Below are 27,117 nucleotides of genomic sequence, written 5' to 3' on the forward strand. Positions count from 1 at the left end.
TTAAATTTTACGTTTTTTATTAGTTATTACATTTAAGAATTTTCTTGTATTTTTTATTTAATTATTTAGTCGTTTTTAATTAATATAATTGAATACAATTATTAAATGAAGTTTTCACAAAAGGGATAGTAATTGTAGTAGTATATGATAGTATAAGAGTGATATTGTAAAACTTAGTTGCTAAGCATTAGTATTTTATTTGTATTAACAATTTCTTTAATATTTGTCTTTGTTTACAAAAACAAAAAATAATTATATTATATTTTAGGAAATTGCACATGAATTTTATTTTCAAAATAATAAGTTAACTTACAGTTTTTTTGTGTTTAATAAAATAAAAAGGCTTTAAAAGTTATGAAACTCCAATTCCAATGATTTTTAAAGAAATATGAAGAAAAATTTTAAAAAATCGCAAACACGTCATTATACTCTCTACCATAGGATGGTATTAAAAACGTAATTATATCCCACCATAAAGTGGTATTACTCTAGCTATACACTGATAGAAAAGCTTTTTTAATTCATTACGAAATGTTTCGTTCTATTAAGGAAAGTGTTCATTTCCGAAAAAAATCGCTATAAAATGAATACTTATAATTGGCTCAATTTTAATTAAATTTTCTTTGTGTGTTCTCACTTAGACTATACTGTCGATTGTGGTACCATATTGGCGAACTTCTTATCACTAAATGCTGCTCGATTCCTTATTTACCTCAATTATAGCCGAGTCAGAACGTTGTTTAACATTTTATGGTAAAACCATTTAGAAAAGATTTGAAACACTCAGAAATGTCACCAGCATCATTTAGCGGTGAAAAACTTTTTGGTGTTCGGTCGAAACTGAGATAGAACCCAGGACCCTTTGTGTCTTGAATCAAGATATTTAAGTCATAAATTTTGTTCTATGATGCCATATGATCTCTCAGTAGTATTGGAGAATGTTCTCACTATTTCAAAGCTTCTCTACGTGGTTTTCCAGGTAATTTGTGGACCAGTGTTGCCAGTATTTCAGACCCAAAAATACCCAATTTAATGCAAAATTCCTCCCATGAAACTATCCAACAATTTTTTGATGGCTTTTCAAAAACAACATCTATACGTATTGATATTTAATTTATTTAATCTACCAAAACTTGAAGAAAAATTTAACAAAAATCTACCAAACTTAAAAAAAATCAAAATATTAATTCTATAGAAAATTTTGTCAAAATTTTATTTCTTTAGAAAATGTTGTCAAAATTTTATTTCAATGGAACATTTTGTCAAAATTTTATTTTGATGGATTTTATTTCTATAGAAAATTTTATTTCTATAGAAAATTTTGTCAAAATTTTATTTTTATTGAAAATTTTGACAAAAGTTTATTTTTATTGAAAATTTTGTCAAAAGTTTATTTTTATTGAGAATTTTGTCAAAATTTTATTCTGTAGAAAATTTAAGATCTTATTTATTAAAATTTATTAGTTATAATTACTTTTTTTACTTATTAAAGAAAATTTCGTAGTTTCAAGGAAAAATTGCAAAATTGTCTTTAGCACCATACAAAGATCAAGATGGGCGCACTTGTGGTAAAATGTACAAATTTCAAGAAATCCTGAACTACACAGAAACAAATTTAACGAAAATTTTTTCCAATTAAAGACTTAATTGAGTTTTAACAAATATACAATTAAAAAGTTTATTGATTCAACAATTTTTTAAATTGAAACAAAAATCAATCACAACAATTATTAGTATCAATTAATTTTTCAATTGGATCAATAAATTTTTAATAGACTTTCAATTAATTTTTTAATTGATACTATCATTTACGTGATTGAAGACATTTGAATTAAAAATTCATTTATAAATTAATTTCGTGATTGAAGGCAACATTTTTTTTGTGTGTTTCGATGAATTAAAATTGTAATTAATGTAAAGTAATTGATTTGGACGAAAAATATCAGGCTAACATAAAAATAAAATAGAAGTAAATTGGCTCTAGAGCCCTGTAGGGTTCACTGTTCTTTGAGTGTATAGTAAATAGATTTTTCATGAGAAAAATCGGACCATCCCTATTGTGTATGTTCTGGATAAATCGGTGCTATCTTTTTTATAGTTTGTTACAGCTTGGCTAACCAGTACTAAAAAAAAACACGTCTATTATTTTAACGTTTTTTTTTTTGATTTGTAAACATATTTCTTTATATTCCTTTAGGTGTATTCATTAATTCATAGATTTTTCTTGAGTGTACTTTTGCATATGTATGTATGTGTATGAGTATATGGGTATGAGTAAGAACAAAAATGAATGGCTTTTATAATCATGTGCGAAATGATCTTGATCTGATTGTTAACATTGGAGTAGAACAATAGAGGATATGGGGTCTGTTAGTTGATGCTGATATACACCAAGGGATAATCCTCATTCACACAAGGACCAACCAGGATGGAATAACCAGTACTACTTAATCTACAAAGTACATGAATGGACGTGTATTTGTTATTGTTTAGTATGTGCATTTTTTCGGTGTTCACATATGACCATGGATGGATAACACACCTTATCTATGATCTTTAGATTATGGATACAGTATTGTGTGGCGATAGTGGTAGGGATTTTTATAATGATTTTCTTTTTTTTTTTTTTGAAGAGGATATTGCTTTAGTTTGTTATAGGTAAAAATACATAGAGAAGTTGTAGATTGTTTTCATATGGCCTTGAAGTTAAAAAAAAACAATCTTGGATTTTCCTTAAAAAACACACAATTCAATGGCCTGAGGATAGACAAAAACTAATGTGGCATTTATAATCATTATTATTATCCTCATCCTCGTCATAATCATCTATACAACATGGCTTATATAATGCTTAGAGCAGCAGACTTCTTGAATTCTTTCTAATTTTTTTTATTTTGTTTTTGTTTGTCTCTCATAGTAATCCCTCCCATAATGACTCTCCTTGTTAATTCTTGGGAGTTCATTTCAATTTTTGTTTTTTACAATTTTTCAAATGCACTGGCATTTGTTAGCATTTCTCGGGTAAGGCGCCATACTTGCTTGGCGGCTTGTTCCAAAGCGCTGGGCGATTTACCTTTGAATAAATCCAAGGTGGGTAAAAAATAATGTGGACAACGTCGATATTGAAGACATGATATCAATTGAAGGAATATACCATTGATGCGATCTGCAATGCATGGCTCATCCCATTCAAAATCTCTGGGATGTTTTTCACATTCATACAACAACAGGGTTTTCAAATGATATGCGGTGATGGGATTCCCAGGCAATTCTAAATGGCGATCACGTAGGGTCTTCAGAATGCTTAGGCATCGTCGACGACAGCCTCCTGTAATAGAAGAAGAGAAATTATTAGAGAATTGATGACCTTGACAGTATGGTAAGACCCCCCAATTTTCCATAGCTTTTTATACCCTCCACCATAGGATGGGGGTATATTAACTTTGTCATTCCGTTTGTAATACATCGAAATATTGCTCTAAGACCCCATAAAGTATATATATTCTGGGTCGTAGTGAAATTCACAGTCGATCTGAGCATGTCCGTCCGTCTGTTGAAATCACGCTAACTTCCGAACGAAACAAACTCTCAACTTGAAACTTGGAACAAGTAGTTGTTATTGATGTAGGGAGCCACCGTGGTGCAATGGTTAGTATGCCCGCCTTGCATACACAAGGTCGTGGGTTCGATTCCTGCTTCGACCGAACACCAAAAAAGTTTTTCAGCGGTGGATTATCCCACCTCACTAATGCTGGTGACACTTCTGAGGGTTTCAAAGCTTCTCTAAGTGGTTTCACTGCAATGTGGAACGCCGTTCGGACTCGGCTATAAAAAGGAGGTCCCTTGTCATAGAGCTTAAAATGGAATCGGGCAGCACTCAGTGATAAGAGAGAAGTTCACCAATGTGGTATCACAATGGACTGAATAGTCTAAGTGAGCCTGATACATCGGGCTGCCACCAAACCTAACCTAACCTAACCTAACCTAGGTCGGATGGTATTGCAAATGAGCCATATCGGTCCACTTTTACGTATAGCCCCCATATAAACGGACCCCCAAATTTGGCTTGCGGATCCTCTAAAAGAAGCAAATTTCATCCGATCCGGCTGAAATTTGGTACATGGTGTAAGTATATGGTCTCTAACAACTATGCAAAAATTGGTCCACATCGGTCAATAATTATATATATCCCCCATATAAACCGATCCCCAGATTTGGCTTGCGGATCCTCTAAAGGAAGCAAATTTCATCCGATCCGGCTGAAACTTGGTACATGATGTCAGCATGTGATCTCTACGAACCATGCAAAAATTAGTCCACATCGGTCCATAACTATATATAGCTCCCATATAAACCGATCCCCAGATTTGGCTTGCGGAGCCTATAAGAGAAGCAAATTTCATCCGATCCGGCTGAAATTTGGTACATAGTGTTAGCATATGGTCTCTAACAACCATGCACAAATTGGTCCACATCGGTCTATAATTATATATAGCCCCCATATAAACCGATCCCCAGATTTGGCTTACGGAGCCTCTAAGAGAAGCAAATTTCATCCGATCCGACTGAAATTTGGTACATGGTGTCAGCATGTGATCTCTAAGAACCATGCAAAAATTAGTCCACATCGGTCGATAATTATATATAGCCCCCATATAAACCGATCCCCCGATTTGGCTTGCGGAGCCTCTAAGAGAGGCAAATTTCATCCGATCCGGCTGAAATTTGGTACATAATGTAAGTATATGGTTTCTAATAACTATGCAAAAATTGGTCCACATCGGTCAATAATTATATATAGCCCCCATATAAACCGGTCCCCCGATTTGACTTGCGGAGAAGCAAATTTCATCCGATCCGGCTGAAATTTGGTACATAGTGTAAGTATATGGTCTCTAACAACTATGCAAAAATTGGCCTACATCGGTCCATAATTATATATAGCCCCCATATAAACCGATCACCAGATTTGACCTCCGGAGCCTCTTGGAAGACCAAAATTCATCTGATTCAGTTGAAATTTGGTACGTGGTGTTAATATATGGCCTCAAACACCCATGACAAAATTGGTCGAAATCGGTCCATAATTACTTATAGGCCCCATATAAACCGATTCCCAGATTTGACCTCCGGTGCCTTTTGGAGAAGCTAAATTCATCCGATTTGTTTGAAATTTGGTACGTGGTGGTAGTATATGATATTTAACAAGCATGCCAAAAGTGGTCAATATCAGTCCATAATCATATATAGCCCCCATATAAACCGATCCCGAGATTAGGTTTTGTAGCCTCTTGGAGGAGCGAATTTCATTCAAGGCAATTGAAATTTGGTACATTGTGCCAGTATGTGACCGTTAACAACCATGCCTAACTAGGTCCATATCGGTCTATAGTTATCACACGAAAATTGGCCCATATCAAGTTCATAAATGTATATAGCCCCCATATAAGCGACCCCCATATTTCAATTTTAGCTCTCTACGTACCGTGCAAAGGTCTATTCGTAATTATTTGTAGAATTACCTAGACATAAATTTTTTGTCTAATATATACCACGTATGGTCTAACTCACAATTTAACGATGTTAAGAAGTCTTAAGATACCACAACCCAAGTAATTCGATTGTGGATGACAGTCTTTCGTAGAAGTTTCTACGCAATCCATGGTGGAGGGTACAGAAGATTCGGCCTGGCCGAACTTATGGCCGTATATACTTGTTAAGTTTATCGACATATAAAGAAATTTCATTTTTATCCTTACCTTGTAACAATCGATTTTCAGCCTCAAAGAAACTCAATACCCATGCATCTCCTTCCATGCTAGCGGCATTATTATTTTTATTTTGAAATATAACACTTTCCTTGGACAGTAAATCGAAACCTTCGGTCTTCACTTCAGCCACAATACTAGGATGTGGCCACGGAATATGGGGCAAAGGCCAATGTGCTGCCGATCGTGGCCATATACCGGAACATTTGAAGGCTGGTGTTATTTGGACAATAAAACGTTCACGTATTCTCAATTTCACCTCTGTGGTATCACCAATCATTTTCACCATATCCCGATAAATACTTTTGTCACATGCTTGTGCCACTAGAGTCTGAAAGCGGGCTCGTATTTTTCTCGACGATAAATATCCCGATGCGGTTATAAATTCCACCCATAGTGACATGGATCGTTTACGACCATCGCTGAGTTTTAGGACGGCGCATCCTGGTAATGTGCCATCATCGACAAAATTGAAGACACCCATTTGATTGAGATAGAGGACAATTTCGAATTCATTGGGGGAGATAACTTCAACACCTTCAAATCTGAAAAAAGAGGATATGAAAAATCAATAAGTTTTAAAATTTTTTTGTGTTTATTTTGGAACTTTTATGGAATTGATATACACAGACAACAATATTACCAAAATATTTCCAATAAAAGTTTTGAATGGATAGTTTGATTTCATTCGGTCTTTTTTTATCAAATAGATTTTAAAAAATCAATTAAAAATTGTATTTTAGAAAACTTACCCATTAAAAATTTAATTGATGCAATTAATTTGTCGATTAAAACAAAAATCAATCACAAAAATAAATAATAAATTAAATTTTTAATTGGATCTATTAACTTTTTATAGAATAAAAAAATTCAATTAAAATTCTAATTGAATTTCAAAAATGTAGTGACAGACACTTTAATTGAATTAAAAAAATATCAATTGAATTAAAATAAATGATCAATTTAATTGTTTCAACTGATTTTTAATTAATACCAAAATTAATCACAAAAATAAATTGTATGAATTATATTTTTAATTGAATATATATTTAAATGGACTTTAAACAAAAGATGCAAATCCTTAAAAGAAGTCTTAGCTGATATTTGAAGCGTTTTTATCTTAAATTTAAAAAAATCAATATGTCAGTTGAGCTAAAGACGTTTTCTTTAAACTAAAAATGTTTTTCTTTATTTTAAGGAACATTTGCCTTACTTCAAAGATCTACAACTTCAACAGAGGGACGCAAAATTTCAAGATTTGTGTCCTAAATTTAATGAAAAAACAAGTAAGGAAAGTCTAAAGTCGGGCGGGACCGACTATATTATACCCTGCACCACTTTGTAGATCTAAATTTTCGATACCATATCACATCCGTCAAATGTGTTGGGGGCTATATATAAAGGTTTGTCCCAAATACATACATTTAAATACCACTCGATCTGGACAGAATTTGATAGACTTCTACAAAATCTATAGACTCAAAATTTAAGTCGGCTAATGCACTAGGGTGGAACACAATGTTAGTAAAAAAAATATGGGAAACGTTTAAATCTGAAGCCATTTTAAGGAAACTTCGCAAAAGTTTATTTATGATTTATCGCTCGATATATATGTATTAGAAGTTTAGGAAAATTAGAGCCATTTTTACAACTTTTCGACTAAGCAGTGGCGATTTTACAAGGAAAATGTTGGTATTTTGACCATTTTTGTCGAAATCAGAGAAACATATATATGGGAGCTATATCTAAATCTGAACCGATTTCAACCAAGTTTGGCACGCATAGCAACAATGCTAATTCTACTCTCTGTGCAAAATTTTAACTAAATCGGAGGAAAAAATTGGTCTCTGTGGTCATATGAGTGTAAATCGGGCGAAAGCTATATATGGGAGCTATATCTAAATCTGAACCGATTTCAACCAAATTTGGCACGCATAGCCACAATGCTAATTCTACTCCTAGTGCAAAATTTCAACTAAATCGGAGCAAAAAATTGGCCTCTGTGGTCATATGAGTGTAAATCGGCCGAACGATATATATGGGAGCTATATCTAAATCTGAACCGATTGCAATAAAATTTTGCACACTTGACTTCACTGCTAATTCTACTCCCTGTGCAAAATTTCAACCTAATTGGGGTAAAACTCTGGCTTCTGGGACCGTATTAGTGCATATCGGGCGAAAGATATATACGGGAGCTATATCTAAATCTGGACCGATTTCAATGAAATTTGGCACACTTGACTATAGTACTAATTGTTCTTCTTGTGCAAAATTTTAAGCCAATTAGGGTAAAACTCTGGCTTCTGGGGCCATATAAGTCCATATCGGGCGAAATATATATATGGGAGCTATATCTAAATCTGAACCGATTTGTTCCAAAATCAATAAGGATCTATTCTGAGCCGAAACACATACTTGTGCCAAATTTGAAGTCGACTAAAAGTGCGACCTAGACTTTGATTACAAAATGTGTTCACGGACAGACGGACAGACGGACATGGCTATATCGACTCAGGAGCCCACCCTGACCATTTTTGCCAAAGACACCATGTGTCTATCTCGTCTCCTTCTGGGTGTTGCAAACATATGCACTAACTTATAATACCCTGTTCCACAGTGTGGAGCAGGGTATAAAAATTTTGAAGCAAGGATTATAAACTTTCTTTTAATTAAAATGTCATTATTTTAAAGAATTTTGACCTTATCATTGCGTAAATTTCGAGTCCTAAAATTTAAGTTGCATAATCTTCCATATTAGGTCAATTTTTTTTTTCAGTGTGTATAGAAATTTACGATGATTTTGTTCTTGGTTTGTTTTGAAAATTTCATGGAATTGACACACACAAAAAAAACATATAACCAATAGTTTTTCAATTGTTAAAAAATTCCGTTTAAACGCCTTAATTGATTCTAAACTATAAATTGTATGAATTATTTTTAATACACATTGTTTTTAACTCAATTAAATTAAAATTTTAATTGAATTAAAAAAACAAGTATATACGGCCGTAAGTTCGGCCAGGCCGAAACTTATGTACCCCCACCATGGATTGCGTAGAAACGTCTACTGAAGCCGATGGCAAGGTATCATAAAACTTCCTAACAACGTAATATATACCACATAGTCCATACGTGGTATATATTAAACTACAAAAGGGCCGATTAAATACGTATATAATTAAGTTTAAAGTTTCTATAGAAATAAAATTTTGACAAAATAAAATTTGACAACATTTTCTATAGAATTAAAATTTTGACAAAATTTTCTATAGAAATAAAATTTGGAAAAAAATTTCTATAGAAATAAAATTTTGACAAAAGTTTCTATAGAAATAACATTTTTTCAAAATTTTCTATAGAAATAAAATTTTGGCAAAATTTTCTATAAAAATAAAATTTTGACAAAATTTTCTATAGAAATAACATTTTGACAATGTTTTCTATAAAAATAAAATTTTGGTAGATTATTTTTGGCTCGAGTGGCAACCATGATTATGAACCGATATGGACCAATTTCTGTGTGATTGGGGATCGGCTATATATAACTATAGACCGGTATGGACCAATTTTGGCATAGTTATTAGCGGTCTTATACTAGCACCACGTTGCAAATTTCAACCGGATCGGATGAATTTTGCTCCTCCAAGAGGCTCCGGAGGACAAATCTGGGGATCGATTTATATGGGGGCTATATATAATTATGGACCGATATGGACCAATTCGTGCATGGGTATTAGAGACCATATACTAACATCACGTACCAAATTTCAACCGGATCGAATGAATTTTGCTCCTCTAAGGGGCTCCGGAGGTCAAATCTGGCGATCGGCTTATATGGGGGCTATATATAATTATGGGTCGATGTGGACCACTTTTTGCATGGTCATTAGAGAACATATACCAACACCATGTACCAAATTTCAGCCATATAGGATGAAATTTGCTTCTCTTAGAGGCTCCGCAAGCCAAATCGGGAGATCGGTTTATATGGGGGCTATATATAATTATGGAGCAATGTGGACCAATTTTTGCATGGTTGTTAGAGACCATATACTAACATCATGTACCAAATTTCAGCCGGATCGGATGAAATTTGCTTCTCTTAGAGGCTCCGCAAGCCAAATCGGGGGATCGTTTTATATGGGGTCTATATATAATTATGGACCGATGTGGACCAATTTGTGCATGGTTGTTAGAGACTATATACTAAGACCATGTACCAAATTTCAGCCATATCAGATGAAATTTGTTTTTCTTAGAGTCCCCGCAAGCCAAATTTGGGGATCCTTTTATATGGGGGCTATACGTAAAAGTGGACCGATATGGCCCATTTGCAATACCATCCGACCTACATCAATAACAACTACTTGTGCCAAGGTTCAAGTCGATAGCTTGTTTCGTTCGGAAGTTAACGTGATTTCAACAGACGGACGGACGGACGGACATGCTCAGATCGACCCGGAATTTCACCACGACCCAGAATATATATACTTTATGGGGTCTTAGAGCAATATTTCGATGTGTTACAAACGGAATGAAAAAGTTAATATACCCCCATCCTATGGTGGAGGGTATAAAAAATTATCAATTAAAAATGTAATTGATTCAACGAATTTTTTTAATTAAAACAAAAATCAATCACAAGTGAAAATGAATGAATTAATTTTTAATTGGATCAATTATTGATATTAATACGTTATTTTTATATTAAGCACAATTTTCTTAAAAATTATGAAATTTTAATTTTAAAAAATGTATAATCTTTTTTTCAAAAATTTTTTTCCATAAATTTTAGGCCAAGAATCTTTAAAAGGTTTTGTCCGTCCGTGAAAGTCGTATGTCTTTGAAGTGAGGCAAATGATCCTTAAAGTAAAGAAATAACATTTTCGATTTAAAGAAATAATAACAAATCTTTGGAATAAAGATAAAACCCTACAAATATAGGTTGATATTTATTTTGAGGATTTACATCTATGGGTTAAGTGTTTTTGAAATTAGAAAAACAGTTTTTACTTTGAGGTATCTGTTATAAATTGGATTTTTAAACAGGCTTTTATATATTTAAGTGAATTACGCTATACTAAGGATAAATTTCTTTAAAATAATCAAATGTTAATTAAAAAAAAATTTCAAAATATGTATGTACTAAAATTAGGACAAACAGTTTTGAAATTTGTGTCCCTCCGTTAAGGTTGCATACCTTTGGAGAAAAGAAAAATATGTTTTATTTAAAGAAATAATATTTAAATTAACTGAAATATTGAATCTTTGGAATAAAGAATCCTTAAAATATAGGCAAAATTTTATTTTGAGGATTTTTCATCTTTGGTGAAAGGTTACGCAAAGTTGCGTGTATTTAAAGTAAGAAAAATGTTCCTTAAAGTAAAGAAAATCATTTTTTATTTAAAGAAATAAACTTTAAATTAACTGATTTTTTTATTAATGAAATATTTTGTACTTTGAAGTATCTGTTATAATTTGAATTTTTAGACTGAAATTTCTTTTTTTGCAAACAAAAAATAATTCTTTCCTCCCAAACGAAATTTTAGACAAACAAAGTTCGTTTCTCATTTGCTTTTCGCTGTAAGGAAGTTTATTTGGAAGAAAAGTATATATTTGTTGCGATAAACATTTATTCTTTTCCAGGATGTAAAAACAATTTCATAAAGACTAACTCAAAAAAACAATCTTTTCTGGCTAATTGCATTTTGCCTCACATCTTTCTCACTTCCACGAGTTTTTTAGAAATTATTCGATTTTATAAATTTTTTAAAATTTTACCTTTCGCCTGGACTGAGAATCGAAGCGCGGACCATGCAATTTGTAAGCCAACACACTATCCACTAAGCTATGTATCTGTTATTGTCATCAATAGAAAATTATCCATATATGTTATATTTATATAGCATAGCTTGCGACGCCCACGAGCCGATTAAACAAACTTTATTTAACAGAAACATATATTTAGTTGGGCACCGTGGAGCAGTGGTTGCTACGTCCGCCTTGCATGCCAAGGGTCCTGGGTTCGACCGAACACCAAAAAGTCTTTTTTTTTTGTTTTTTAATATATTCCAGATATGTTCGGAAGATGTTCAACATTACATACTACTATATTAAATTTTTACTAGCAACTGTAAAATGTGTCTTATTAAAGACTTAAAGTCAGAAAAGAACAGTGCTTGATACAAACGAAATTGACTGTGTTATTGGTTCAAAAATATTTTTTTATTGAAAAATAAAAATTTTGTAACAAACGAATTTTTTTGGTTATAAAAATTTAAAAAATGTCAGAGCACTTCAAAACACTCTATTAAATGAAAAACGTTTTCGGTATACGTTTTCCAATCGTTTTTTTTTTCTTTGCGTGTTTTAATTAACTTTTGAATATATCACAAAAAGAAAAAGTTCTATAGATCAGGTCTGTATCCAAATTTATTTTTTTAAGAGCCTAGATTTAAATCTAGATACCTCCCTAAAATATGTCTTTGGTTATATGAAGCCGCATCTTTGGGTCAAAAACAAAAATTTTTTAGGATAAAAAAAGTTAAAATTTTTGCATCCAAGTAACATTTTTTTTGAGTATTTAAAGATCAATAAATTCATATTTCCAATCTATAATTGGTCCCGATAAAATAGTTTGTTTTTTTCATAAAAAAATTTCTTATAAAACTGTCAACAACTAAGCTTGGGTTCATTGATCAGCAAGTTCTGTTCGTTAGTTAACCTAAGTTGCCACAACTATGGAATGAGGGGTTGGCTCTATGCAAAACCGCACCTAAATATAATCCGGATTAAATTATTGGCATGTTGCCACAAATCATTGAACCTAACCTAATGTTATCTCTATCCAATGTGGTCATATGCATTTGTAAGAGTTTGTGTCACACTTTTTGCAATCAATCTGAAACAATGATATTGTGATATTGATACCCAGAATTTAACCTCAACCACAAGGAAATAGTGTGCCAACATTTGTAAGAGTTCCCACAATGGAACCAGTTAATTGAGACCTCGATTATTTGGTTCAATTAAGAGGGCTAGGACTCAAAAAGCGTCTAGGCATATCGTTTACATTGACTTGATCGGCTGATAATTGAGCTCCCGAAATGATGGTAGATAACCACAAACTTCGACTAACTAAGGTGTGAATAGTTTTGTAACTGATCAGACGATCGATGATTACCAATCGATATGGCCAATCCAAAAGATCCAAGCGAAGTATCCAATGATGACTATACAACTTGATGTAAACTAAACAAAAAACCTAAAACATAAGCCACAATTAGCACGTAAGACAAGGAGTCATTTGGTTGTCTTTTCTTTACAGTTCATGTTTTTTTGTTCTTCTTCTCCAAGTCAAGTTTACCATAAACAGAAGACCTTACAAATTGATTGGTTGGCAGGGAGATGTTGCAACATTTTGACATATTTGCTGGTAACATTAAATCATGCCATCATCGGCCAAGCAAAAAGGCTGTGCCAACTCCTTTAGGCCAAATCAATTGATTAGTGCAGCAATACATTGACTTAGAAGACCACTACAATCCCATAAGCAATGTTTCTTTCTGTCTGTCGTTATGGTCGTGTAGAGGGTAATTATCATAGGTGTCCGTCATTTAGCTAGACCGCCAGTCATTTGATATTGGCAGCCAGGAGTCACGTTCTGATGCAACCATTTTTCGTATTCAGATGATAAACTACCGGTGTGATATGTGGGCAGTTTCTAAGCCAATTGATTTTATGGATTTTTCAATCGTTTTCGAATTGGTGAGATGGCTTCACATTCTCTGCGAGTCGAATTGGGTTTTCTTCAATATCAATAGTCAATTTAATATTTTCCAGGTACACTTGGAAAAAAGTTTAACCAGTTCCAAAGATTGTTTTTTTTTCTTTTTAATTTAATGGCTATACTATTTTTGGACTTAAGGAAATTAAAATTACTGTAGTCGTAACACTGACTGGTTTCACACTGGGGTTGGGTTCAATCCCTGTTTCGACCAAACATCAAAAACTTGTTCAGCGGTGGATTATACCTTCGAAGTAGTCAATCCTATGGCGACGTGTTCTCTTCACCGGAGAATTGTGGGTTATTGCAGCAGTTCGCCAGATATATCTTTAGCGTCACCTAATCTAACAAATGATGTATCCTGGCAACCCGTCATTTCGCTGGGATCAGACCTTCTCCGCATAATTATCACCATTAACCGACCCTTCAATTTCATAACCTCTGAACGCCGGACGTTCATCAACTAAAAGAAAGCCAACTGGGACAGTTTCAGAGAATATATAGATCAGCCGAACCCTCCACATGTTCATGTTGTCCAGAGGGTGTCCAGCGGCAATGTAACAGTCGCTTGTATTCCCGTGGGGGATGCAGTCCTTGGGCAAGGTTGGATTTCTTGTGTCGACCCCGCTATGTAGGACCGACTGCAGTGAGGGTCCTACCAGATCGTACCCGTTCAGCTGGGGGGAGAACGATGAGACACGGCTTCCTAAAGAGGCCAGGTCTGTGCTATCTCAGCAAAGATCGGACATCTCCAGGTACTTGAATAGTACCTCTCCCTTCTGAATCCGAAAATTCAAAATGTACGCCCGAATTGTGGACTGTCGCCTTACATCAACTGGGGATGAATGCCAGGCGGACATGCTAACCTTTGCACCACGGGCATGGTAACCATTGCACCACAAGTATGTTGTGGTCAATAGTAAGAGCCCTCTCAAACCCAGCTACAAATGATGATGGGATCTCAGTCACTTTTGGCAACGTGTCAGGGACTGATCTGAAGAGATACGCGGGGAATTTCAACCGACAATTTGGTGAGCATCCCGAGATTGAAAGAGCGAAAAAGAGAGTCATTCTTCGCATCCATGGTCTCCAAGCCAGCGATATAACACAATTTACAACATCCGAAGTTATCAATGTCATCAACAGCGCAATACACAACATACCTGTGCCTATGTACTGGCACAGGTATGTTGTGATCAATACTAAGAACCCTCTCGGAACCCACTACAAAGGATGATGGGATCTCCGTCACCTTTGGCGACGTTTCATTGACAGATCCGAAGAGGTTTTTCAAGAGGTTTTTCAATCGACAGTTTATAGAGCATCCCCAGAGTCGTAGAGCAAAAAGGAGAGTCATTTTTCGCATCCATGGCTTCCAAGCCAGCAATATACCACAATTTACCCCAGCCGAAGTTACCAATGTCGTCAACAGTGAAAAACCATCTAAGGCGCTGGGACTCTACGGAATTTCTATGCTGACGCTGAAGCTTCTGGGAATACTGTGAGTTGAGTACTTGAGCAGACTTCTCAATTTGCCCATGGAACTCACTATACCCGATGTCTGGAAATGTGTAGGGTGATTCTCCTACGGAAGCCGGGCAAAGACGCGAATAAGGGGATTCGTACAGATCGATCCCCCTTCTCTCACTACAAAGAATGATGTGATCTTAGTCACCTTTGGCGACGTGACATTGTCTGACCCAAAGAGATGTGTGAGGTTTTACAACCAAGAGTTTATTGAGTATCCCATGGTCTCCAAGCCAGCGATGTACTAAAATTCATCCCAGCCGAAGTTACCAATGTCGTCAACAGTGAAAACCCATCTATGGCGCTGGGACTCTACGGAATTTCTATTCTGGCGATGAAGCATCTGGGAATACTGGGAGTTGAGTACTTGACCTCCTCAATTTGTCTTTGAAATCACTCATTATACCAGATGTCTGGAAAATGGGTAGGGTGATTCTCCTACTGAAGTCAGACAAAAACTCGAGCAAGCGGGATTCCCTTCTCTCACCAGTAGCCAAGTCATTTGAGGCACTACTTTTCTCCAGCCTTCTTCAGAATTTTCAAGCTGACAACCATCAACTTGGATTCCGTAAAGTGCATATCACAACAACGGGTTTGTATGCCTTTTCAACATGCATAAATAGGGGACTCAACCAGCCCAATCCATGTCACAGGACAGTTCTCGTGGCGCTTGACCTATACGGCAAAGCATGCCAGACTATTCGAGGACATCGAGATCGGGTCCCTACCGGCAGGATCCAAAAGTTGAGTTCTTAATTGTCTGAACAGGAACCATTCGCACGTGGAAAAATTCGAAACCCTGAAGAGTGGAATTTAGAGATAAAAAGTGGAAGCCCCGTAGACTGAAACAGGGACTTCCCTAAGGTGGGGTGTTATCTCCGGCACTGTTTAAACTCTACATATCCTCTATTCCACCCCCTCCTGATTGCATAGAGATTGTATCATATGCCGACGATTGTACGATCATGGAATACACGCATATTGTTTATTTCAAAGGTAGAAGTACGCAAGCAGTTGAATGTCAGATTCGACAGCGAGTAAATACCGACTACAAACTACTCCAACATTGTCTGGTTCACATTAAACAGTCATCTCCCCTGCCACTACAATTTGTGATAAGCTCCATGGCAAAAACAAGATCTCCAATGCTGTTGCTGGCAGCACTTGGCGTGCGGACAAAATGACGCTCCAATCGTGAACGGACGGTAACAAAATGGAACGATATCGTCAACGGGCGTTCACGATTTCGTTAGACATTCTTATCGCAACTCCGTCGATGGTGCAATGTGGTAAGACGACTGTTAACGTGTATGGAGCTGACAATCCTGGTTCAAGTCTCGCTAGTGCATTTTTTATAAATTCGTAAACTTTACGTTTTCAGATCATGAACGCTGGTTTTTGTTTTGACAACGCATGGTGTAATTTTATCGTTGGCAGATTGTTCTCCGTTGTGTGGTGCCACATGTGTATTTATTGAATTGATCGTTTTGAAACGTTTTCTATCGATGAATAAACCTTGTTGACTACATATAAGGCAATTGGCTGGTCAGTGGCAAACTATGCAGCGCCAGTGTGGACACCTCAACTAGGTTAGGTTAGGTGGCAGCCCGATGTATCAGGCTCACTTAGACTATTCAGTCCATTGTGATACCACATTGGTGAACTTCTCTCTTATCACTGAGTGCTGCTCGATTCCATGTTAAGCTCAATGACAAGGGACCTCCTTTTTATAGACGAGTCCGAACGGCGTTCCACATTGCAGTGAAACCACTTAGAGAAGCTTTGTAACCCTCAGAAATGTCACCAGCATTACTGAGGTAGGATAATCCACCGATGAAAAACTTTTTGGTGTTCGGTCGAAGCAGGAATCGAACCCACGACCTTGTGTATGCAAGGCGGGCATGCTAACCATTGCACCACGGTGGCTCCCTAAGCGACACACAGTGGAATAACCTATAACTAACTAAGCGACATACAGTGGAATAACCTATAGACCTTTCAGAATGCCCTAAGAACTGTGACATGTTGTCTCCGCAGCACATCCCTGAATCACCTTTATGTGTGGGGGTCAATGTGACAGTTGTCAAAGCAATATCTCTTGGGTTGTTATCACAGTAGCTAGGTTAGGTTTAGGTTAGGTTAGCTGGCAGCCCGATGTATCAGGCTCACTTAGACTATTCAGTCCATTGTGATACCACATTGGTGAACTTGTCTCTTATCACTGAGTGCTGCCCGATTCCATGTTAAGCTCAATGACAAGGGACCTCCTTTTTATAGCCGAGTCCGAACGGCGTTCCACATTGCAGTGAAACCACTTAGAGAAGCTTTGAAACTCTCAGAAATGTCACCAGCATTACTGAAGTGGGATAATCCACCGCTGAAAAACTTTTTGGTGTTCGGTCGAAGCAGGAATCGAACCCACGACCTTGTGTGTGCAATGCGGGCATGCTAACCATTGCACCACGGTGGCTCCCATCACAGTAGCTATCAAAATCACCATTTTGGGGATGGACAACCATCACCCAGGAATGTAAAGGTTGATCTAGAACTTCAAGAACGCGAAAACCAATGTTACAAAAGAGAGAGTCTAGCGACCAAACAGGTCTGAACAGGATTCATGAGGATACTGTAGCTGAAGCGGTGAGAAGCTACAATGTTAATCCTTATCTCGGAGCTCGACCACTGCCGGACGAAAGAGACCTTCCACGGCAGATGTGGGTAGTTTTGGCCCAAATATGATCAGGCAAGTGCAGCGTAGCTAGCCTGTGTCCCATCTGCAACCAAGAACCATATGACACTCATCACATTTTCGCATGCCCAGTTCATCTTAATGGACTCACCAACAAATCACTCTGGGTGTGTCCAGAGTTGTAGAGTTCCTTGATCTGGATACAAGCATAAGTACCCAGCAAAACAAACGTCGCCAAATAATAGTGAAAATGTTCTTTTTGGATCCGGAAGTAGTGCAAAATTGGCACAAAAGCAATGACTTTAACATGGCCGTTGCACTGAATTTGCATCACTTCTTAAGGTGTGCGCCGAATTAAAATTAATTAAAAGAATCTCCTGCGTAGTTAAAATAAAGAACATCTTCGGGAGGACAATTTTGGAAGTGTGTTTAAGGTTGTGCCTTTAGGAGAAATTCCAGTTTATGTAAGTGGTTTCACCGCAATAGAGATTCGACTATAAAAAGCAAGTCCCTTGTCATTGAGATAAAAGGGGAAACGATCAGAGATAAGAGAAAAGTTCACCACTGTGGTATTACAATGGACTGAGTAGTCTGAGCGAGAAATAACCTAATCATTTACTGATCCTCATTTCCTTTAGTGTACTACCTTTCTCGAGTCGTTATAGCATAGATTTTCCCCACGAATGATTATTTTTCTTTCGTCAGTCTAATTCTCTCATTCCAATAGTTAGGCCAACGTTTTGTTTGAAGATCGTTGCCCAGGTTTGTCGATTTGCCAGCAGCAACATGCATTGACATTTAATGAAGAAGATGGCATTGTTTCTGATTCTTTAACGATTCATTGGTGTCTTTCATTCCATAGGTCTTTCGATTCGAGTGTAACAAGATTTCCAAGTCGTCTGAATGCCTCCTTTTATGTCACTTAATTGGTGTTAATTGTTTTTTGACAGTTTTGATTTCACGTACGGGCAAACAGTACGCGACTGACTGAAGATGTGGAAGGCGAAGCCTTAGACATGGACACATCCACACCTGCAGTGTGAAACGTTTGTCAGGACAAGGTGTGACGTGTGAAAATTTCATAATTTTCTTTATGCAGTAGCTGTTGCAAACAATCTGCGGTTTTCATATCTTGTTGCGGTAGAAATATTTTTTTTCCATTGGCATACATTTTTGAGGTAGAGTTTTATTTATTTTTGTTTTTGCACAAAAATAAATTTTAAAATATTTTTGGGTTTTATTTATGATGATTTTTAGACAGAGATGAATAGGAATTTTATGGTTAATTAAAACGCATTAAGAAAACAATTTTATAAATTTTGAAATAAAAAACATTGACAATATTAAATATAACAATTATCGTATGTTTAAAAATCAAAAGCGGCAGTATTCAATTTGAACATTTAAAAATATCGAAATGGTTCATTATTAACTTATTGATTTTTATCGCAGAAAATTGCATACTAAAATAAATAAAATTGAATACTAAAATAAATAAGATTGTATACTAAAATAAGAAAATATCAATACATTTTGGCGATTGTGATAAGAATCGGTTTTATGGACGTGAAAAAAATATTTATATAATTTTTTCAAAATTTTAAGACAATGAATATCTATAGAATTATGAATAGAATATTTGATAAATGTCAAAAACCAGAAGTTTGGAAATTTTTTCCATTCGCTTCTATGCAATCTTATATCCATAAACAAAATGAAGACATCCAGTCATAATTAATTATGCAGTTTGTCGAACACCAATTGTACCATTGAGATGCAAATTTTTCATTATGGATTTAGTAGCCGAATTAAAAGAAAAACAAAAAACAAATTTGTCAAGTTTGCAGATAGCCAATACCCGCTCCAATATACATCGATCTGAGATTTGACTTCTTGAGTCATACGTACCAATTATGGTTCATACTTGTGGTGCGGGCAAAGAATCCTTGTTGACTACCTATAAGGCAATTGGCCGGTTAGTGGTAAACTATGCAGCGCCAGTGTGGCCACCTCAGACAATCGACACGCAGTGGAATAACATCCAGACCTGTCAGAACGCTGCCCTTAGAACTGCATCATGATATCTCCGCAGTACACCCCTGGATCACCTTTATGCGGAGGCCAAGATCATCCCGGTGCGTCGACACAATTACATGTTGTCAAAGCAGTACCTCCTCGGTTGCTATCGAAGTTGCCATCCAAATCACCATCTTGTGGATAGGCAACCTCCACCCAGGAATGTAAGGATCGATCTTCACCTTCTAGAGCCCGAGATCCAGCGTTACAAAAGTGAGCCTCTAGACCAGGCAGACAGGTCTGACCAGGATTCATGAGGATACTGTAGCTTAAGCGGTGAGAAGCTACAAGGTTCTCGGAGTCCGACCACCATAGCACCGGAGGAAAGAGACTTCCCAAGGCAGACTAGGGTGGTTTTAGCCCAATTAAGATCGGGCAAGTGCAGCCGCCTCAATTCCTACCTATCAGTGATTGATAGCAGCGTAGCTGACGTGTGTCCCATCTGTAACCGAGGGCCACATGACACTCGTCACCTTTTCGCTTGGGAGCCACCGTGGTGCAATGGTTAGCATGCCCGTCTTGCATACACAAGGTCGTGGGTTCGATTCCTGCTTCGACCGAACACCAAAAAGTTTTTCAGCGGTGGATTATTCCACCTCAGTAATGCTGGTGACATTTCTGAGGTTTTCAAAGCTTCTCTAAGTGGTTTCATAGCAATGTGGAACACCGTTCGGACTGGGCTATAAAAAGGAGGTCAGCTTAACATGGAATCGGGCAGCACTCAGTGATAAGAGAGAAGTTCACCAATGTAGTATCACAATGGACTGAATAGTCTAAGTGAGCCTGATACATCTGGCTGCCACCTTGCCCAGCTAAACCTACCCGACTCACCCCCAGATCACTGTGGACGCACCCCACCCTTGTCGCAGAGGTCCTAGATCTATATATAAAGGTTTGTCCGAAATACATACATTTAAATATCACTCGATCTGGACAGATTTGATAAACTTCTACAAAATCTATACTCAAAATTTAAGTCGCCTAATGCGCTAGGGTAGAACACAATGTTAGTAAAAAAAAACGGGAAACATTTCAATCTGAAGCAATTTTAAGGAAACTTCGCAAAAGTTTATTTATGATTTATGGGGATTTATGGGGTCTAAAATCAATATTTCTGGTAGGCACATTTTTTGGCCGATCATACTTTTTATACCCTGACCACTATGTGGTTTAGGGTATAAATATGGGAAACATTTAAATCTGAAGCAATTTTAAGGAAACTTCGCAGCAGTTTATTTATGATTTATCACTCGATATATATGTATTAGAAGTTTAGGAAAATTAGAGTCATTTTTTACAACTTTTCGACTAAGCAGTGGCGATTTTACAAGGAAAATGTTGGTATTTTGACCATTTTTGTCGAAATCAGAAAAACATATATATGGGAGCTATATTTAAATCTGAACCGATTTCAACCAAATTTGGCACGCATAGCTACAATGCTAATTCCAATCCCTGTGCAAAATTTCAACTAAATCGGAGCAAAAAAATTGGCCTCTGTGGTCATATGAGTGTAAATCGGGCGAAAGCTATATATGGGAGATATATCTAAATCTGAACCGATTTCAACCAAATTTGGCACGCATAGCTACAATGCTAATTCCAATCCCTGTGCAAAATTTCTCTTAAATCGGAGCAAAAAAATTGGCCTCTGTGGTCATATGAGTGTAAATTGGGCGAAAGCTATATATGGGAGATATATCTAAATCTGAACCGATTTCAACCAAATTTGGCACGCATAACTACAATGCTAATTCCAATCCCTGTGCAAAATTTCAACTAAATCGGAGCAAAAAATTGGCCTCTGTGGTCATATGAGTGTAAATCGGGCAAACGATATACATGGGAGCTATATCTAAATCTGAACCGATTTCAATTTGGCACACTTGACTACACTACTAATTGTACTCCTAGTGCAAAATTTCAACCAAATTCGGGTAAAACTCTGGCTTCTTTGACCATATTAGTCCATATCGGGCGAAAGATAAATATAGGAGCTATATGTAAATCTGAACCGATTTCTTCCAAAATCAATAGGGTTCTATTCTGAGCCAAAACACATACTTGTGCCAATTTTGAAGTCGATTGGACTAAAACTGCGACCTAGAGCAAAAAAATTGGCCTCTGTGGTCATATGAGTGTAAATCGGGCAAACGATATACATGGGAGCTATATCTAAATCTGAACCGATTTCAATTTGGCACACTTGACTACACTACTAATTGTACTCCTAGTGCAAAATTTCAACCAAATTGGGGTAAAACTCTGGCTTCTTTGACCATATTAGTCCATATCGGGCGAATGCTATATATGGGAGCTATATCTAAATCTGAACCGATTTCTTCCAAAATCAATAGGGTTCTATTCTGAGCCAAAACACATACTTGTGCCAATTTTGAAGTCGATTGGACTAAAACTGCGACCTAGACTTTGATTACAAAAATGTGTTCACGGACAGACGGACATGGCTATATCGACTCAGGAGCCCACCCTGAGCATTTTTGCCAAAGACACCATATGTCTATCTCGTCTCCTTTTGGGTGTTGCAAACATATGCACTAACTTATAATACCCTGTTCCACAGTGTGGTGCAGAGTATAAAAACATTCGCAAAAGAACTTCCTTGGATGTGAAAAAATCTACTGACGCATGTTCAAATCCCCGAGTAGGTTAAATTTTTAATTTTCTTATTATGGTTTTTTCTTAACATTTTATTGATTTTCTATTCTTTTTTGCGACATTTAATTGTCCAAAATTTAAATTTTGACCCTTAACCAGCAAAATGGAGCATTTTTTAAGACTGATCCAAACAAACTTCATCGGAAGTATAAAACAAAATGATTGAGGATTCCATGATACTCTTAAAAAGAAATGTTTGTGGAACAACTTCCAAATTTTTTGCTGTTGTTACCTACAGTGTCCAATATCTCTACTTCCCCTTCAGATTTGTGTCCTTTTTTGACTTATTAACAATTTAATAAAATTAATAGAAATTCATTGAAGTGTTACCTTGTAAAACGAATATTGCATTGTTGCCGTCGCATTATCTTTTTTGATATATTAACAAAAATATTCACATATAAAAATATCAAATTTAAAATCCAAACTATAAAAGAGACGTCAAATTAAACATTTTTTCTTAATTTCAAAATAAAGAAAAAGAGACATAATCCTCAAAATAACATATAATTTAAACTTTTTATACCCACCACCATAAAATGGTGACGGGGGTATAATAAGTTTGTCATTCCGTTTGTAACACATCGAAATATCGATTTCCGACTATATAAAGTATATATATTCTTAATCAGGGAGAAATTCTAAGACGATATAAGCATGTCCGTCTGTCCGTCTGTCTGTCTGTTTTAATCACGCTACAGCCTTCAATAATGGCGCTATCTTCCCGAAATTTGGCACAGATTCGTTTTTTGTTTGCAGGCAGGTCAAGTTCGAAGATGGGCTATATCGGTCCAAGTTTTGATATAGTCCCCATATAAACCGATCTCCCGATTTTGGGTCTTGGGCCTATAAAAACCGTAGTTTTTATCAGATTTGCCCGAAATTGGAAAGCTAGAGGTATTTTGGGACCATAAAGAGGTGTGTCGAAAATGGTCCTTATCGGTCCATGTTTTGGTGTAGCCCCCATATAGACCGATCTCCCGATTTTGCTTCTTAGGCGTCTAGAAACAGTATTTTCTATCCGATTTGTCTGAAATTGAAAATCTAGAGGTATTTTAGGACCATAAGGAGGTGTATCGAAAATAGTTCGTATCGGTCCATGTTTTGATATAGCCACCATATAGACCGATCTCCCGATTTTGCTTCTTATGCGTCTAGAAACTATATTTACCATCCGATTTGCCTGAAATTGGAAAGCTAAAGGTATTTTGGGACTATAAAGAGGTGTGTCGAAAATGGTCCGTATCGGTCCATGTTTTGGTATAGCCCCCATATAAATCGATCTCCCGATTTTGCTTCTTAGGCGTCTAGAAACAGTATTTTCTATCCGATTTGTATGAAATTGAAAATCTAGAAGTATTTTGGGACTATAAAGAGGTGTGTCGAAATTGGTCCGTATCGGTCCATGTTTTGATATAGCCCCCATATAAACCAACCTCCCGATTTGGAGTCTTGGACCTATAAAAACCGTAGTTGTTATCCAATTTGTCTGAAATTGGAAATATAGAAGTATTTGAGGACCATATAAAGGTGTGCCGAAAATGGTGCCCATCGGTCCATATTTTGGTATAGCCCCCATATAGACCGATCTCCCGATTTTGCTTCTAGAAACTATATTTACCATCCGATTTGCCTGATATTGGAAATCTAGAGGTATTTGAGGACCATAAAAAGGTGAGCCAAAAATGGTGTTATCGGTCCATGTTTTGGTATAACCCCCATATAGACCCGATTTTGCTTCTTGGGCTTCTAGAAACTATATTTTCCATCCGATTTTCCTGAAATTGAAAATCTAGAGTTCTTTTGGGACCATAAAAAGGTGTGCGAAAATGCTACCCATCGGTCCATGTTTTGGTATAGCCCCCATATAGACCGATCTCCTGATTTTGCTTCTTGGGCTTCTAGAAACTATATTTTCCATCCGATTTACCTAAAAGTCTTGAGTTTCTATAAACTGTATTTATTACCCGATTTGCCTGAAATTCGAAATCTAGATGTATTTTTGGACCATCGGTCCAGTTTTTGGTATAACCCCCATATAGACTGATCTCTCGATTTTTACTTCTTGAGCGTCTAGAGACTATATTTTCTAGCCGATTTGTTTGAAATTGAAAATCTGAAGGTATTTTAAGATCACAAATATGTGAGTAGGAAATGGTGCCTATCGGTCCATGTTTTGGTATAGCCCCAATATAGACCGATCTCCCGGCTTTATTTCTTTGGCTTCTAGTATCCGTAGTTTTTATCCGATTTGCTGGAAATTAGAAATCTTTAACGAAATTTTTGACAAACGAAATTTCCTTTTCTTATAAAGTAATTTCGTTTCTTCAACGATTGTCTCTAAAATTTGTATCTTTCAGGGTATGGCAGGCGCACTGATCATGAAAATTGCTTGAAACTGAAAATAAAATTTCCAGATTTTATTCATCGTATTTGTTAAAACCTACAGATTTAAGATTTCAAATCAAGGCGTAATTTCATCATATACACGATATGTTTATAATTTCTCTAAAACTCAAACAAAATTGGTTCTCATAAATCCAGAATCTGATCTGGTCTTCATAGGTAGAATCTTTAAAGTTTGTCTTCGGGAACTGACTTGCTTGGGAGAAGATTTGTCATCAAATCCCCTGCAATTATATATATTATCAAGTAGCCCACTACGACGAAGAGTTTTAAAAGTAAACTATTATATTTGATTCATGGTGGTGGGTATTTAAGATTCGGCCCGGCCGAATTTACTGCTGTATATACTTGTTTATATTTAATTCATAGATTAAATATCTGAGTTAAATAAAAGATTATTGCTTTGAATTCTTTGCTTTAAGGAAAATTTACCTTACTTTAAAGACATTTAGCGAAGGCACGACAATATCAAAGAAGAGTGTCCTAAATTTAATAAAACAAAAAATTAAAACAAAGGTTATGAAGTTTATTTTAAAGAAATTTCCCCTAAATATTCTGTAAATCCGGTGTACTAAAATTTAAGTTGCAGAATCCTTTCTGCAACTTAATATATTTTTTTTAATGCGGAGAATACACCCAGTAGCCTTTTTTAAATTAATTTAGATATTGCATATTTCTTATCTTATATATCTTATCTTAATTTTTCTTTTTCATCAAAAAACCTACCTTCCATTGCATTCCACTAAGCTGGAGATGAATCTTGGTTCCTGCAATTCAACCTCTTTGAGTATATCCTGAACAATTTTACATATTTCTCGTATAGCTGTGGCGGTTTTAAACATTCGAGCTTGAACACGTTCAGCACAATAGCGATTCATTTGATAGATCATACGCGTTTGAGCGGCCATCATATCGGGAGGAACCAACATGGCGGCGGCACAGCTTTGTGGTCGAAATCAGCAACAAAAATTCTTCAAAAGTACGACAGAAAATTGTATAAAATGAAATGCCGAAAAAACTTGAAAAAGAGATGAATTGCTTATATGGCCATTAAAGAGATTTCCGGTGACTTAGTTTCTTGTTGGGTAAATTTTGTTGTGGTTTTTCTTCTTCAAGAACAATTGAAATGTTGAAACAATTGTTATATTATTCTTCACACCACCACTTTTATCACAATCATCATTATCATTGCGGTAATCATGACCTTTTTTGTATCATCGCACTACATCACCTTTAATACCTGAAGTACCTCACTCGTTCGTTTTTTGTGTTTTGCACTTCTTTATTTTTTTCCACGAACCGTCGACTTCTCTTTTAAGCGGTGCCAAAAGAGTTCCCTTATTCGCGTTTCAAAAAACACAAGCCGCCAATAAAAACAATAATAGTCGTATTACGTTTAGGGAATTCAACAATGCCACGAGATTTTTCAACACTGATAGGCATTACATAAAAAGGACAGAGCGACGGAGACGACGACGACGACAGATTCAGTCTTGGCAGAGACGACCTATTAGATCATTACCCATAACAATAGTATAGGGATTATGGCGAACTTAATAACGGATTTGAATGCTATCGAAATGCGGTTGTAAAGAAGAGGTCACGTAGCGAATTAGGCCCTTACAACGTATGGGGAAAATATGACTTTAACTCGGCTGAAGTTTTTGTTTTTTATTTTCTGAATATTCCTACAAAATATGCCTGACCTGCCTTACAAACAAATAAAAGCAAAACAAAAACTTAAGTCTTGAAATGGCCGCCGTTTATTGTTTTTCCCCAAATGGTATGGTTGGTATGACGCGCCGGTATTTCACCCCGGGTGTTGTTTTACGAATCGTGTTCCCAACTTGAGAGTTATGCTGTTTGCAATTGGCAATTTCTGGCTTACGAAATGACACGCGTCGTGTAGTAAATCTCGCGGATATTTACAGCTTTATCCAGCAGATAAAGAAGTTTAATGGCATCGAAAACAACACGGCAAACAATCACCCCAACAACAAACGATATCGCCGGCAACAATAGTCGACCGGATTCGCAGCAGCGATTAAATACAAATACATACAAACAAAACGCGTTGCTGCACTCAAAGATAATGATCATCATCGTAATGTCGTCGTCGCCAGCAGTATTCTCACCTACAACATCCGTTTGTTAGCTATTCGGTCCGTTATCTTTAGAGATGC

General features: G+C 36.2%; 1 protein-coding gene across 1 annotated transcript; it reads right to left on the reverse strand.

Moving 5' to 3' along the window:
- LOC142232029 (protein mab-21-like) lies at positions 1-27,117 on the reverse strand. Its single transcript, XM_075302733.1, has 4 exons — positions 26,175-27,117; positions 25,661-25,905; positions 5,760-6,313; positions 1-3,328 (listed from the first exon to the last, which is right to left on the reverse strand). The coding sequence occupies exons 2-4, from the start codon at positions 25,861-25,863 to the stop codon at positions 2,979-2,981; spliced, it is 1,107 nt and encodes a 368-aa protein (XP_075158848.1). The 5' UTR covers positions 25,864-25,905; positions 26,175-27,117; the 3' UTR covers positions 1-2,978.

Source organism: Haematobia irritans, chromosome 3, assembly GCF_050003625.1.
Source record: "Haematobia irritans isolate KBUSLIRL chromosome 3, ASM5000362v1, whole genome shotgun sequence".
NCBI lineage: Eukaryota > Metazoa > Arthropoda > Insecta > Diptera > Muscidae > Haematobia > Haematobia irritans.

Coding starts and splice junctions, on each gene's coding strand:
- LOC142232029 (XM_075302733.1), bottom strand. CDS start 25,863: ATGTTGGTTCCTCCCGATATGATGGCCGCTCAAACGCGTATGATCTAT. Junction 6,314..25,660: donor TTAGTGGAATGCAATGGAAG/GTAGGTTTTTTG, acceptor CTCTTTTTTCAG/ATTTGAAGGTGTTGAAGTTA. Junction 3,329..5,759: donor TGAAAATCGATTGTTACAAG/GTAAGGATAAAA, acceptor CTTCTATTACAG/GAGGCTGTCGTCGACGATGC.